Source organism: Phoenix dactylifera, chromosome 10 (assembly GCF_051530095.1).
Source record: "Phoenix dactylifera cultivar Ajwa chromosome 10, Ajwa_hap1_PhDact_Kaust_v1.1, whole genome shotgun sequence".
Classification (NCBI taxonomy): Eukaryota; Viridiplantae; Streptophyta; class Magnoliopsida; order Arecales; family Arecaceae; genus Phoenix; species Phoenix dactylifera.
The window spans coordinates 25,489,520-25,506,336 of NC_143199.1; the positions used below are offsets into that span (position 1 = coordinate 25,489,520).

The window sequence follows — 16,817 nt, forward strand, 5'->3', positions numbered from 1 at the left end:
TCCACACGAGCAGTGCTGATTCCTCTCTACTGATTCATAATCAGGATGACATAGTGACGTATCTTCTAGTGTATGTGGATGACATTTTAATTATCGGAAATAACTTGCAATCTGTCACAAACCTTATCTCCACTCTTCAAGGAAGATTCAAAATGAAGGACTTGGGATCTTTATCATACTTTTTGGGAATTCAAGTATCTTCTACGGCAACCGGCTTACATCTTAGTCAGAAAAAATATGCCATCTCTTTGCTACAAAAAGCGGGTATGGAGCACTGTCGTCCTCTTTCCTCCCCATTATCATTCAAATCAAAAGCTCCTAGCAATATGACAGATCCATATCCCAATCCACAATTCTACCGCAGCCTGGCAGGATCTTTACAGTATCTTACAATTACTAGACCGGATATCACCTTTGCAGTAAATTACATCTGTCAATATATGCATCAACCGCTGCAACATCATTTTATCATGTTCAAACGGATACTTCGGTATGTTCAAGGCTCTCTTGATCATGGTCTATTCTTCACCTCAGGCTCCTTTGCTCTATCAGCTTACTGCGACTCAGATTGGGCTGGTGATACAGATAACAGACGTTCTACCATGGGGTATTGCATCTATCTTGGGTCCAATCTCATCTCCTGGCATGCAAAGAAGCAGCCTACTGTAGCAAAGTCATCCACTGAAGCAGAATATCGGGCTCTAGCTGTCACTAACTCAGAAATAATATGGCTTCGCAGATTACTTAATGATTTTTCTATTGTTATGACATCACCTACACTACTTTACTGTGATAATGTATCTGCCTTAGCTCTTGCCACTAATCCTGTTTTTCATGCCAGAACAAAACATATTGAGGTAGATTACCATTTTGTGCGGGAAAAAGTTCAATCTCATGAAGTTTGCCTAAGGCATATCTCCACTAGTGATCAACCGGCAGATATATTTACAAAGTCGCTACCTACTGCTCGTCATCATCTTATCAGATCCAAGCTTCGGGTATTTCCACACCCATCAGCTTGTAGGGGGGTATTGAGTTCTAGAAGCTTCAAGCAAACTGACTCAACTGAATCAGTTAGAGGATCAACTGATTCAGCTTCATTCCCAGCTGGACAGACTACATCAACTCCAGCTGGATCAACCGGATCATAGAACAATCCAGAATACATGCCATTACTATATAAATGAATGTAATTCTGAACTATAGTGCATTCACTCCATTCTTTCTGTTTTCTCTGTTACTGTAGCTTCATCCCAGATCTTATTTGTAAAACGTTTTCAATGAAACGCTGTTACATACAACTCTGTTTCAACATATCCGGAGAACAGAATACAGTTTCTGTTTCTATTCTTTCTTCTCAAATTCTATCAATAACCTGTTATCATCTTTGGGAATGATTACCCACCTCTCCTGAAGACATGAGTATGAAGATGATTGGTGAAAAATGTCATAAAAGAAGTTTTTAGTCCCATCGATATCAGTAATTGGTACCCTTCAATTCTTGACCTAAGTTGATTGCTCCATAATTTGTAGGCCATCGTTAAAAGGGGTGTCAAGGCCTCCCGATTGCAGCCGTAGGACTCTGTTATTCCTTCAACTTTCTCCTTCGACCTTTAGCTCTTTTTATTTCAGAATCAAATTTATCCGCAGGATCCTTGCACAATCCCAACTGTGTTTCACTTAGATGCTCCTTAAATTGGAGCACTTATTGCCATTTTAACATGTTCAAATCCTTCAAGTTCAGTATCTTAAGCTTTTGCGTTAGCTTAAACATGAGAGCTATTACCACCTTATGAAGCAAGCCATCTGGATGATAGAGGAAAAAATAAAAAATCCGGTTCATTAGTACAGCTGCTAATGGATTTGAGTGGTTTTGGACCCTCGGAGTCTTGAGTAAAGCATACTGCCATGGCATTATGGTCATCAAGGATATTGCAAATGCAACAATATAGACCTTGAGGATACTGTAAAACCACTCAAAACTTAGCAGAAGTTCTATTAAGTTCTTTGATCCTTTTTTTTCTCTCTGGGAAAGTATTCAAAGTTCATCCAGGAGGAAGTTTTTTTTTTTTTTTAATTTATTGTGTCAGCTGAGATTGCAAGTGGTTGGACCAAGACCAGAAATTCCTTAATCAACACCCATTGAGAGTTAGCTTCAGATGCAGGACTCGTCTGGATTTACTCCTGGTGGATTTATGACCAAATTGTCGGCCCGTTTTGGATTACTTCTGTATTATTGGTGGTGTCCAGTATTTCAAATGTTCTACTTTTTCTGGTCCAGTGAGGATTCTCATGCTGATCTGAGTTCAAACATAAAAATTTGGATTCCAAGAAGCATGTTTAATGACCAAGAAAAAGAAAAGAAAAGAAAAGAAATCAAAATCTTTACAAAAAGACCATATTGAAAGAACCTCGATTCAATCCAGAGTCTGCCGAGTCGCAGCAGGTGGACTACTTTAAATTCTCAATCATTTGCATTGCTGGTTCAGACTACACCAAACAATCAATTGACAAATATCAACTCAAGTAGTTATTGACACAATTCATTATATATATCATGCATGTCTCTGTACATTCTTGATTTAAAACCATGCTGTCTACAAGCTTATTTCCAAATTATTGCTTGAAAAATATACATAAAAAGGTGGCATCACTGACAATTTTCATGTGAGACCGCATCATAAAGGTGTAGGTAGAAAGAATGGTCTAAGACGGGGTGGGCGACTTCATCTGAAGTGCTCTGACTCCAGCTAATGCTAGAAGCGTAAAGGTTGGTACAGCGATAACGTTAGGGATGAAGTGGAGCCGGAACTTCTTAAGCTGTGGCGTATTCTCCCCCGTCTTCTTAAGATACAGAACAGCAGGAGGGGCCGCCATCCCGGTGAGTATCATAACTTTCTGATTTGGCTTATGTTCCTTAACATCTTCCTTCATGAAATCAATCACAGTTTCCTTCTTTTTTCCCGCGGCTGTCCATTTATCAAACAATTTCTGTGCCAAGTCAGAAGAAGAAGAAAACAGTTAGAAGAAGATCAGATGACAAACCACATAGACAGAGAGGATCTCTCTCGCACTCTCTCTCTCTCTCTCTCTGAGATTGCATGATCCACAGCTCGTTCAGAATAAGTATGAAGAGCAGTCCAGTAGGGGATAAGGCATATATGTGTTTTATTTTCATTTATTTCTTTAGTAATATGGAACAAGCTGGCATTGCAAAGTTACTGGTAATAAAAGAGAAAAAGGAATCACAAGATCAGCATAAAAACATTGTCTTATGAGTTCATGATACTGGCTGAGCTTAATGATGTTTAGTTCTCTCCTTAAAGTCATTCTTATCTTCTCTCATCTTATGCATTACATGAGAAGTTTTAAAAAAATCAAGAGCAGATTACCAGACTTTCAAACAGGCTTTCTGAAAAATATTGATACTAATATATGAACTAATTAGCAATATGTGGGGCTTGGAAGTCATGATTAAACCAGCAACCCTACAATTATTTAAATAAGCTGTCTGTTCATAATATGATGAGAGTGGCATTTTGATTGTATTCAAGATAATTCTGTTCTATTTCCTAAATTGATTATCTCAAAACGCAAGTAATTGCTTCAATGCTTTCCAAAATTACATTTAGGAGCAAGAGAAATATCACATACTTAGCTAGTTTTGGGCATTTAAATTTGCAATAGGTTCGCAGACAGAATCTTTCAAATACTTGGATAATATGCCCCTTAATTTATGTGGACCTGAATAGCAATCATCATGACTTTCAATAATCACAGCTAACAAGCTTTAGTGCATTACTTTTTAGGTTCAGGTCTGTCAATCCTTCTCTTTCTCCTGTACCATTTGGAGTGTTTATTCCTAATCAAAGATAGTTTCACATTCTGTCTTAAAACTTCCAAGTTCTCTCATTGCTTTCATCCAAGTATATGGACTCTTAGAATGTCTTCCTATACTCCTCTAAATGGGCTATTGTAACTGTCATACCCATCTACCTATATTACAAACAGAAAGTGCATGGATTCATGAGAAGCATTTTAGAGTAATGCTCATTGATGAATATAGTCTACCTACAATTCTGAGGCTTAATCCTTCCAATATAAAGATATAGTTCAAGATGCTTCCTCCTTCAATTTTCTAGCCAAGGTCTATATCCATAAGGGAAATGGTTGGCTAACCAATTTACACCATTCAAATGATGGTGTCGTCTTGTATAAAATTATGCTTTCATTTTGTCATATACTAGCACAATTTTATCAGTGATGATGAACAAACAACTCATTAGTTCTGCAAATAGGTGCTTATTTTGCCATTGCAAAATGGAGATTGCAGATTATTAGGCCCCATTTTCCTTCTCTGCTCCTGATGCATGGAAATCCTTTATCACTTGTTGTCTAATTACTTTTCAACGCTTCCCAAGTTAATCTTGGAGATTGCCTTCAGTGAGAGCAGCTCTTTGGGCTCTAATGTCTTCTGCAGTTCCTTCACCACATTGGCAACCACATCGTATGTGCAATTATTTAAACATTTAGGCTATGTTTGGAGGCTATGATTGGAGGCCATGTTTGGTTGCCAGGAATGAAAATTAGGAAATTCTTTCCATTCCTTAGAAGTGTATTCCTTAGAATAATCGTCGGGAATGATTAGTTCCAATTCCTGTCTTTGGACAAGTCCAAGTAAATCTATGGGAAATGAAGCAAACTTAGTAGCATGCAATATAAAGTATAATTATATCAATATTAACATTAATATAATAATATTATTTAATAACATTGTTATAAATCACAATATTAATATACCATTTTAATAATAATAATGATAATATATTATTATTATTATATAATATTTGTTGATAGTTATCATATAAATAATATAAATGTAATATTATAATAACTATAAAATTATATCGTAATATTTATAGTTTCATTATTCTTGTAACAATGTAATTGAATAACAAAATAATATCATAACTAATAATATTTCTAAGATATTATATATTGTTCGATAATATATTGTTTAAAATATATAATAATATTAATATAATGTATAGAGTAATATTAATATTAGTCTTACAACAATGTGTTGATATTCTATTATAATACTATACAACCAATAATATTAATTAGTACTAAATGTTAATGTTATTGTTGTTATAAAAAAAGCAAATAGAGGTAATATGATAAACAATATAATAACATCTTATATTATTATAATAACTATAAAATAGAATTAGTAATAAAATAAATATAATAATATTATATACATAAGAATATAAATGAATAACATATAACATATTACAATATGATAGCAGTATAATTAATAGTATATTTTTTAATATAGTAAATATTATATGATATTTCAATTATATGTTAGCATTATATATAGTTATACTAATATATATTATTTTGATATTATATTATAAATAAATAAATAATATTAATTAATGATATATATAATTACATTTTATTGTTATTTGGGCATATATCCAACTTGAGAAGAGGACACCCAACCCTTTTCTTTAGTACGGTTCTACGCCTTTTTTTTTTATATGAGAATCCAATATCCATGGGAATTAGCATTTCCATATCCAAATCATTACCAAATAGATGGAAATCTAATACTAATTCTTACCTCCCAACTCCTATCGACTAGATATAGCCTTAGGCTAATGCCCTAATGTCTAATGAAAATTCTATGCTTGACCGTGAAAATTTAATCTCGACCTATAAATTAGATGCATAGCACATGCATGTGCTCTTCTTACCATCATGCCAATAAAGTTAATTTTTGCACATTGCTAAAATGTGACCGCCTATTTCCATCTCAATTTGTAGCGTACGATACCAAATTTTAGCTCGAAATCGAGCATCGATGTTATTGCTTGAACTATACGATTTATGTGTGTCACGCACGATATATAAAGTTTCAAAATTTGTGAATTCTTGATTCCAAAGAATAAATCTAGTTTGTCAATTTGCTTCACAAAATTTTATTTATTCCTATTTGTGGCATCCATGCTGCTGAGCATAAGTAGGTGGAATAGTACAGCATGTCAAGTTATTATTGGCATTGAGTTGAACAACAAGGGGCAAATGGAATTTATGGTAAAGTGACTAGAATGTGTTACTAATCATAAAAATAAAGAAAGCTAAGCTCTGCATCAAAAAAACAATAAAAGGAAAGCTAAGCTGACCTTTATCTCTTCTTCTGAAGGTGCTTTATAATGCTTACCAGGCAAGATTGTATTGAATTCGCTGCAGATTGTTTAACAGAAAATGATGATATTAGAATGATGGTATAAAGTATCAGTCAATTGAGGTTAACTAGAAGCAGATAGTCGCAGAGATGAAGGAATTCTTACTTGCAAAGAGCAATAAATGCACGGTGAAATGCATCAAAATCCTTAATGTCTTTAAAATATTTCTCAAAGACTTGATCGGTAGCTACTGACCCAACCCCAGGTAACCCTGTTGGAAAGAATGAAACAGTCTAGCTGAAATTGAAATTTGCATGATATGAATGAATTATAGAGTCAGAGAGTGGTGAGAGAACACAAAAAATAGTATAATACATGACAAATCTAGTTAAAATAAGAAGGTTTCTTTGCACAGCTCTTTGGTGTTGCACCAGAGATATTAGCTTCCAAGAGTATCGAATAGAAGTTGATTTTAGCAGTTCCATTTACTAAATTAAGTTCTTAGCTCTCTTCAACAAGTCAATACAACTATCTACATTATGACATTGTACAAGAATTCCTAAGCCATGACATTAATTAGCTCAACCCATCCATTTCAGTTCATCAAAATAAATCCTTTATCTCTACTCATTGTTATCAAGGTTTATATTCTTTAGCAACAAAATCATTTCCTTCAACTTCCCTGCATCCTTCATGTAGGAATTCCTTAATCCAAGTCCTTCTAATTCCTTTAGACAAATCTCAGGTCTTTATCTCTTTCAATGACCACCTATAGTTTCTCTAAACATGCTCTTACATTTTCAACCAGTTCTCCATCACTAAATCCTTTAATAATCTCTTTCAATATGCTAATTTTCAAATTCAACAAACATAGATTATCTTGTAATTTTGTCTTTTCTCTTTTATCAATGATGTGCAACTGGGAGGATGGTGAAGATAGCTTCTTCTATTAAGAAGGTGATTGTAGTCCTTTTAAAGTGGACTCTTGGGTTTTAGGAATTATGCCATAAACTTAACCTAGAAATCTGATAGGGAGTTTTCAAGAAGTTTTCAGTATGTGACTTCTACTTATTGGATGTCAGGCACCCCAGGGAAAGTATTTGATAGAATATGCAACTAGAACTTTCTTGGCACTCCAGGGAAAGCATTTGATAGATTTCTCTTTCTTATTTCTCAGAAGGCCTCTCAGAATCCTTCAGTCTTACCCAAATTTCTATTTACCTACTTTGAATAAAACTTGAACCCCAAAAAATCCTTCAACCCTTGCCCTGCTTACTTCTTTCTCCCTCCATTTCTTTATTCTCCGTCTTTCCTTTTGACTTATGTTTATCCATTGTCCTATAGCTATCAAGTATATATCCTATATAAATGAAAAAGAAAAGGTAAGTTTTCTACTATTGCTTGTCATTCCTCTTAGCCTACAATTGTTTATCTGTTGAGGCGCATCATGCAGTACTCGATGGCTGCCATCAGGAGATGGACAGTCATCAAACAAGGCAGGCTTATATGTCAAACAGGGTATGCCTTGTTTGATGGCCATCCATCTTCTAACAACAGCTATCGAGTATTGTAGAGCACTCTGTGGTGCAAATAACACATTGAAGAGGATCCTGGGTCAAGTCCCAGATCCATCGACAGCAATTTCAAGCACATAGACTGTGGCAAACGAAACGTGATACCGCATAAATCATTTATAATATTGCAAGTGAAACCCTAGCAGTACATCCGAAAGCTACAATATGAATGGTTTCCTTAAACCATTGAAACATGTGATTTGCTATAGTCCGAATTGGCCTTGCAATCACCAATGATGGTTGTCAATGAAAGATGCAACACCACAAAATGAACACTACAACATCAGCATCTTTAATGGACCGCCGAGATCACATGACTAATAATCATGGGTACTACTTAGTCTTACTGAAAAATGTGTACAAAAATTAAGGCAACTCACATAACTGCAAAGAACATCAGATCCATTAAAAAATGAGAGAGAATAGCATCAGCAAAGAAAATTGTCAGTCTATTCAAATTTCAGAAACCATAACCATTGGAAGAAGTTATTTACCAGCTTTTCGCAATAAGCTCATGGGGATGCCCATCAGGCCCAAACAAAGATAGATCTCAGCAACAATGGAAGGAACTCAGATCAAGAGCCTGCTCGTGTGAGAGGATATGTGGGTGAGGAGGGTGTATATATACAAAGAAAAAAGAAAGAATAAACAAAGTCTTGGAACGAAGGAATGGGAAGTTTGGAATGGGATGCGTGCCTTCCCCCTTCCTTTTGTCATAACAGGCGTTGCTTGTGCTCGTCTTTGGATTCGTGGCCCGGGGGAGAAGCTTTTTGAGTTTACCTCACGTTCCAAGGCGTCGAGGAATCCTGCCAAAAAACCTTCAATAAACCAGGAGGAAAGGCTTGAACTCCATGTACAGCATGGTTCGGTTGGGTTTGGTTGGATCTGAGTTGTGTCAGCTTTGGGTTCGGGTCGAATTTTAGGTTTGAGACTGGACCAGGACCTGACCAATTCTCAGCCTGCGTTGGAGAGGAAGGAACGATTTGTGGTCGATCAAGCATGATGTAATAAGGTCAGTTTGGCAAGTTATTTGGGTCTAGCAACCTAATCGAACATTGGGTCTAGCTTCGATTTTGATCGTTTCAATATGATTTATTTATATGCTACATACCCCCAAACCCTTCATTAAATTGGGTATTGCAATCACCAGTGGTAGTGAACCAATCTATATTCCCCTTATGACATGCATCCCAAAAATCCCATGGCCTTGTTTATCTGGATGAGTATAGCTAATATACCCTCTTTCTTGTATCATTTTCTTTCTCTTAATTCGGCATGTTGTACCTACGTAAGAGCCGTATGAAATGCCATTTGACCAAAAAAAAAAAATCTCATGGCCTTTTCAGTATTGTTGTCACTCCCTCATGAAGTGAGGAATGGTGCAATGTAGGGAAATTGTTGGATGTCATCGGTGTCTATGTTCCGATGAAAATTGTGGTATCCGGTGGTGGCAACGTAAATCAGTTCCTTACAAAGACTCTAATGATCTACAAATCTTGTGCGAGGTATCATGCAATCATTGGTTCATAGGAGTCCAGGAACAAAACCCTGTAAGGTTGAGGCAAATTTAGGTGAGAAGCAAATTACCTCAAGTAAGAAGTGAAAGGGTGCAAAGAGGTTAATACTAAAACCACCTCTACCAATTATGGTGCAATCTTGGCCATTCTTGCACTGTTTTCCTTCCATATCTCTGCATGCTAGCAAGAAAAATAATAGTCCACATGTCTGTTAGATGTTTCTTCACCAACCTTAATCTCCAGATGCTTTGCAAAGAAACAAGGGAGTCTAATATTCTAGCCATATTGAGTATGGACTTAAACATCTCTTATGTATTAAAGTATATCTAGAGAGTAGTAGACATCGAAAAAAACAACCGAAAAACTGGGCCTTTCTAGTATGACAAAGAGTTTGTACCTTACTTCTTCTATCCTTTGCTATTTTTATTTTCTTCTTTATTTTTCCCTATCTTTTGATATTTTCAGAGCTCTGTATTTACCTGATTTTCTAGTCTTAATAACTTTGATGATGGGAGCATGTCTTAGCTCTTTCCTTTTCGTTAAATAAAATGAAGTCAGGATCTTTTCATTGTATTATTTTTTTTCCTTTCCCTTTACTTGCAATCCAAATAGAAACCTTTTAACTCATTCAAATCACGAATTTTTTAAATCATAAGATGACCGGTCGTCAATATACCTCTCGAACTCAGAAATTTTTAGTATAATCTATTATACATGAATATCATCTAATATACAAAATTGTACACCGCAATTATTATACATGGATCTGTAAAACTTGAGAGGATCCAAACTCCCAAAATTCAAATTTTAACCTCCCCCAAGAAAGGTTGCCAACACTGCATCAATGCTCAATCATCTATTTTGAGCTATTAAATAGAAACTTTTCCAATGAAATTGTTGAATTGCTCTGGAGAGAGAGAGAGAGAGAGAGAGAGAGAGAGAGCATAACAAGATCATTTCACATATGAAAGAACAAACAAATCAAGAGCAATGTTATGGTAACTTGAAAAAATTCACTTTGTCAACTCACTCAAAGTGGGCATCAAGAATACAACAACACAACGTTTGTAGTAGCCAAAGTATTCAGACGCACAAGGTCTCTATATACAAAAGCTATAAAATATGCATGTATATCTAAAAATAAAGGAAAAAAAAAATCTTGCGGGCTAACACCAGCGGTTAGCTCTCAGATCACCATCAGCTGCGGGAACGGCGGAGATAACGGCGACAAAGGCGGCAGGCTAAATATCCCCTTCCCGTCCCCGCTCTCCCACACGCTCGTCCAGCACGACGGCGTCAACGGGCACGCCGTCGATGACGGAATATTCTCCTTCCCCTCCTCATCCCCGGAATCCGGCGACCTCTCCCTCTTGATCGGCCTTTCCTCCTCCGCCACCGCGTCCTCCCTCCCCCTCTTCCCCGCCGCCGTCGCCGGCGGTTGCGGCTGGCGGATCCAGTCGGCGGATCTGCCGATCTCGTTGGGGAAGTTGAGAATAGCCTTGCTCCCGCGCAAGCGGTAGGCGGCACGGTCGTAGGCCCGGGCTGCCTCCTCCGCTGTTTCGTACGTCCCGAGCCAAACCCTCGAGCCCCGCCGGTTCGGGTCGCGGATCTCCGCCGCGAACTTCCCCCACGGCCGCTGCCGCACCCCGCGGTACCGCCGGAAGTCCGCCGGCTTCCCCGCCTCCGGCTCCGTCCACTCGACCTTCGGCGCCGGCCGGAGGGAGATGGCCAGGGGCGGCAGGCGATTGGAGTCAAATCGGAACCCACCCCAAGTTGTGTTGGCGATCCGATCAGAGGCGGGATATGACGGCGAGATCTGGGGGAGATCGGGGGAGTGGTCGGCGAGGAGGTGCTGTCGGATGAGGTCGAGAGCCGAGAATTCGTTGGTCATCGCCATGGGGTTTGAATTATTTTTCTTACCCAAAGAGGAAAGAAAGAAAGAAGTCGCTAGAAAGAGGGAAGAGGAAGTGGGTGCGGGATGGGAGTGATGGGGAAGAGGAAGGATATTTATAAGTGATAAGAAGGGAGTGAAGAAAACGTGGGAGGAGGAGGGAGGCAAGGAGCAGCCGCTTTCCTTTTGTGCGGAGAGGATTTGGTCAATGATTCAATTGTTTGGACTTTTGAGGGCTGATGCTACCCTTTAACAAACCCGCGGAGGAAAGAGCGGAGCCGGTCAAAGATAACGGCCTCTTATATCATTTGGGAGCCATTTCCCTATTTTCTCAGGATCAATTTTTGACGGCAGTATATATTTATTTTTGTAATATTTTTGTGGCTGTAGATAGTATTAGAATCTATGACATAATTAATTCAATGACAGTTATTAGATGGCTTTCTTATTCATTGCCAACTAAAATCAGACTTTATTCTTTTTCTGCCAAATTGCTGACAATTGTTACATTTTTTATTTTCATTTAAAATTATATATATATATAGATGGTGTATTATATAGCCAATTATACTGAATCAATGTTTTGAGATTCTAAGACACACCATCCTGCTCTATTATTAAGTATTTTGTTTGCTGATTCCCGCGATTTACTTATACTTGTTTGGTTTAATTTATCCATTTTACCAAAAAAGAAAGAAATACTTTTATATACATTCGTATATACATAGAGACATATACATACACACATATCTATATGTATATACATATACATACATATATATATATATATATATATATATATATGTATGTATGTATATGTATATATACACATATATTTGTACTATATTTATCATCAATAGTCACAAGTAGCATTGGTGGATTGGTAAAGCACATGGAGCATAAGTGATGAGAGGTGAGATACTGGGTGCCTTCCATTACTTCAAATTCTCATTAGCATTGTATGTGAAGAGTGGCGACTTTTTTTTTTATATTTGTTATAAGGATGGCACCTTTATATTTTTAAAATTTTAAACACTCATCACATATACTGTAGAAAATTAGTGTATCTTCTTTGAGTGTGTTTTTTTCTTTTCATTATTAGATAAAATTATTTTGAGCATGTTGATGAGGTTAAGAGATGCCACCTCTAGATAGTGTTACTAACCTCAAGCTCCATGGGCCTCACTAAGCTTTGCATCTTAATATCTCTTAAAAAGAAATCCTATGCAACGAGCTGTATAATTGGGTATAGCATGTCTCCCAATACTGAAGCCCTTCAAATTTTGATGGAATATACAATTTAAAGTTAAATCTTTGGCATGCTTGCAATAGAGCTTATACGATTGATCATCTTCACACTAGACTTTTTTTTCTTCTCCCAATTAGCATCTTTCCTTTTCTACTTTAAATGTACATATTTTTTGGTAAATACAATGCAAACTCTTTCCGCTATAAATTGATAAGGAGAAAAAAAGAAAAGTACATCAAAATAAGTAAAAAATTTTGGTTTGTCAAATAATAACTATTCATCAAATACTTTTTTTTTTTGAATAAACAACATGTATCACTTCTGCAAAATATTAAGGACCTTTTTTTATTGTTGTTTTTTTTATTCCCTACAAAAAAAAAAGTGAAAAATAGCCTGGTTATTAATGTTGAAGATGGTATTTGCACGAAACTTGTGTCATTCAATGCTTTTATTTTCAAATTTCTAAATTGGTATATTTTGCTTCCAAAAGCTGTTTTATACTACACGTTTGTTCAGTTTAATTAAACTTTTTTTTGAATTTTTGAAAATAAAAAATAAAAAACAAAAATAATTCCATGCGGGCCCTAATTTGGCATAGCTTTCCGCTTGAACTCTAAGTCCTTTTTCTTCTTTCTTCCTTTCTTTCTTTCTATCTCCTCCTCCTCCTCCTCCTCCTTCTCCTTCTTCTTCTTCTTCTTCTTTCTTTTTTTTTTTTTTTTTTTTGGTAAAAGTGGCTGCTCATCTCATATAGGTCGAATGTGAATACAATCATCCAGATCATAGAAAAGTAAAAAAAGTACAAATATGGAGGAACGTCTGATACAGACGTCCAAAAAAAACCTTTGGAATGCCGGACGACAAAAGAGGCGACCCAGTCTGCTGCCCGGTTCGCCTCCCTAAATACATGAACCGCCTGAAAGTCAGCCATCGTCTGAGTCGTCCTACAAGACTCTCGGATGAGGGGATGATCATCCCCAAACCGATCTATCCTCTGAATCCAGTCGATCATCACAGATGAATCACCCTCAAGGTACACCCGCTCGGCACCAAGTACCTGCTTCGCATAGGATATACCCTCTCAGACTGCCTGCAACTCTGCCTCAGCCACTGTAAGTCCTGGCATGCGCCGTCTTCTCAGGTACAGATAAATTCGACCCCTCCAGTCATATCATCCACTCCAAGTCCGTTTCAGCCGTAGAGAAAAACGGCTTTCCCAGCAGCGTCACGGCACATGCATGCCGTCCTTTCAATGGTGAGAAAGTCAATGTCTTCCTACCGTTGGATGGACGGCGACGCAATCGGACGAACGAGACGACGGGTGGACTTCCGTCAGAGCACGGTCCTTGTCTCCCCTTCACGTGATACCGGTAGAGAATCTATGGATGGATGGAAGAAACCTATCCACTCGCTCAGATCCGGTCACCTACCCCTACAAAAACCAAATGGGAGATTAAAGCTAACGCCTTCGGCCCTTCGCCCCTTCCGCACTGGACAGTCCGGATCTCGGAGGGTATGTTTACCGGGCATGGTGGAGGATGAGTCAAAGTTCAACACGAGCTTTCGGGTTTTGTTTTTTTGGGGAAGAGTTTTAAAGCCACGTGCAAGTATGACCAGATCGTCTTTATGCGGAAATTATGAAGTATGATTCACGAACTGATGATTAATTTGTTTGACGTGAGAGTAGAGTGGACTGCCACGAGTACGAAAGAAATATTTGATGATTTAATTAATCATCTCATGATGTCTGTCTCCTGGACGGCTAAGAACAGGTCCAGATGATTTAATTATTGAGCTAAGTGGAGGAAAATGCTAGCTGAATTGTAGGTAATTAGCCCTAGATATATAAAAAAATATAAAATATATAAATAAATCTACCTCGTCCTATCATCTTAAGTCTTTGAAACAAGTGGTGAAATTTAGAGTAGCTGAAATTTAGCCCAATCCAACCCATTACAGTACTTACATGGTTACCCAAAGCAAAGCACAAGATCTAATGTGTTTCTTCCAACAAAATTTAAATATTTACCTAAAGCAAGCTAACTTAATCTAACCTTATTTAATCAAAGCTGATCAAATCTAATATAGTCAACTTAAATTTACCCTACTTTGGTTGTATTGCGATTTCAATCCATTTAGCCAGGTCGGGTTCGGGCTAGTCTGGTTGGGTTCAAAATCAGGTTCGGTCAAGTGAGGGTTAACTAATTTGTAGTTAGTTAGGTTTCATCAAGACACACGGATTTGATTTGATTCTTAAAAACTATGGAGCCTAGTGATTAATGAGGGTGGGAAGGGTAGAGCACCTTCTCCCTAGCTCTATAAACCAGCAAATCCCGTGAGGAGGTGTTTGGTATATGGTGATATGGATGAAGATGATAAGATCACCATATTAGGTTGCACCATGGTGATTCTATGTGGCAGTGATTGAAAATTACCCTCACTCCTCAAATCACTATCCAACCTGGGGACGAGAAGATGGGTATCGAAGATCATCTTAAGATAGTGATTTTGGGTTAAAATTTAGGGATAAAAAATGCTACTCAATTTAGCAGAAAAAAATAGTATATTAATATACTATTAATATATTATATCTATATATTAAAAAAATAAAATATAAAAAATAGAATTTAATTTTTAAATCTTAATTATTTGATAAATCAATTATGTAAACAAATAGTCGCAATACATGTAACAATAGATATTGTCCTAAGTGGTCTGATGAACAGATAGCATTGGATGTGGAGGGGAGAAGTAGGTGAGGTGCAACCTCGTAATCCTTATTCAATTACAAATTCCCAACTAATCATCGTCCATGCTCCCAAACCAAAATGATCAATTTTATTTTTTGTGCAAGAAAATAAAAAAGATCAAATCTTGAAAATAAATATAAACAAAATATCTAACCCCAAACAAACAAGATCATTGTTTTGAGCAAGATAAAGGGAAGGGGGGATCATATCTTGGGGCAAATATGATTAAATGGCCATCCACAAAACAAAAACCAAAAAAAGCTCTACACAAAATCAAGAAAATAATCTAAACTTTAGCATTCATATTTATCTAGAAAATCCCGAGAGAGGTTTAAAAGAAGATGGAATAAACCAAGAATCTTACCTTGAGAAGTCATTACTCTTGTCATGCTTCAAGCTCATATTGCTTTCAATTTCGTGGTTCGGCTTGTCTGATGGACAAGAAAATATATAAAAGAAACCATCAATAAACAAATCTTCCAATAGATAAAGAAAAATAAAGTGGATTTCAATTTGATTCAATCTTGTTTGCATCAATTTGATCGAGAATCTTTACCGTCTTTTTCTTACCAATGTCAAGTTCAACATTCGAATCTATCTAACAAATTCCCATTGTCGAAAACCTGAGATTTTTAATATTGGGAAAAAAAAAGAAAGGCTAAGAAAAAGAATAAACTAAAAATCATACCTCGAGATATCTATTATTCTTACTGCTCATGGAGCTTGCACTACTTTTCGTGGGTTGGCTCGCCTGATGGGTGACAAAATGCATAAAAGAAACCATCAATAATCGATTTTTCAATAAATAAAGAGAAATATATTAGATCTTAATTTGATTCAATTCTATTTTTATCTATTTGATCGAGAATATTTACCCTCTTCTTCTTTTTAATGTCAAGTTCAGCATTCGAACTAATCTAGCAAATCCTTATTCTCCAAAATCTTGAGGTTTACGACATTGAAAAATGTTAAAAGAAAGATGGGATAAACCAAAAATCGTACCATTGCTCTCACCATGCATCGATCTTGTGCTGTTTTCAATTTGTGGATCGGCTTATTTGTTAGGTAAGAAAATATATAAAAATAACCATCAATAAAAAAAGTTCTACTATATAAAGAGAAATAAAGTGGATCTCAATTTAATTCAATCCTATTTCAACCAATTTGATCGAAAATCTTTATTCTCTTCTTCTTGTCGATGTCCTTTGATATGGCATCAAAATCTATCTCTTCATCTCGCTAGCTTGAGAATACCAGAGAGAAATGGAGGAGAGGATTTTTAATTGATCTATGTTCAGAAGAATCCTAATTAATTACGAAATGATAAATCTTTCCTTTTTAACCAATGTCATCTTTCCACTTATATCTATTTTAGAATGTTCTTAATAGGTGGGTGATTTTAAATTTCAAAATCCTACTCCTAAAATCGGACTGACGTGGTTTCTTGATAATGTGGCAGGGATGCTATTCTCTCTGATTTTAATTAAAATTTTTGTGAATTTCAAGAAAGGGGAGGGACTTTCTCTGTTCTATATGTTTAATAGGTTTATAGAGATGTGATATCAAATTTTTGGTTTGCTAGAGGTGGAAGGAGGGTTCAAAATCTTGAATTTGACAAAATGAGAAAAAACTTAGAAAGGTA

General features: G+C 36.5%; 2 protein-coding genes across 2 annotated transcripts; both read right to left on the minus strand.

Moving 5' to 3' along the window:
- Positions 1–2,507: 2,507 nt before the first annotated feature.
- LOC103715809 (calcium ion-binding protein) lies at positions 2,508–10,123 on the minus strand. Its single transcript, XM_008803567.5, has 4 exons — positions 8,266–10,123; positions 6,363–6,468; positions 6,195–6,255; positions 2,508–2,991 (listed from the first exon to the last, which is right to left on the minus strand). The coding sequence occupies exons 1-4, from the start codon at positions 8,297–8,299 to the stop codon at positions 2,707–2,709; spliced, it is 486 nt and encodes a 161-aa protein (XP_008801789.3). The 5' UTR covers positions 8,300–10,123; the 3' UTR covers positions 2,508–2,706.
- A 148-nt stretch (positions 10,124–10,271) lies between these two features.
- LOC103715808 (ethylene-responsive transcription factor ERF105-like) lies at positions 10,272–11,288 on the minus strand. Its single transcript, XM_008803566.6, has one exon. The coding sequence runs from the start codon at positions 11,183–11,185 to the stop codon at positions 10,475–10,477; it is 711 nt and encodes a 236-aa protein (XP_008801788.3). The 5' UTR covers positions 11,186–11,288; the 3' UTR covers positions 10,272–10,474.
- Positions 11,289–16,817: the final 5,529 nt, after the last annotated feature.

Excerpts from the sequence above, each read along its gene's own strand:
- LOC103715809 (XM_008803567.5), bottom strand. The coding sequence starts at position 8,299 with ATGGGCATCCCCATGAGCTTATTGCGAAAAGCTG. Across the intron at positions 6,469-8,265 it reads GAGCTTATTGCGAAAAGCTG|GGTTACCTGGGGTTGGGTCA; the intron begins GTAAATAACTTC and ends TCTTTCCAACAG. Across the intron at positions 6,256-6,362 it reads GCATTTATTGCTCTTTGCAA|CGAATTCAATACAATCTTGC; the intron begins GTAAGAATTCCT and ends AACAATCTGCAG.
- LOC103715808 (XM_008803566.6), bottom strand. The coding sequence starts at position 11,185 with ATGGCGATGACCAACGAATTCTCGGCTCTCGACCTCATCCGACAGCAC.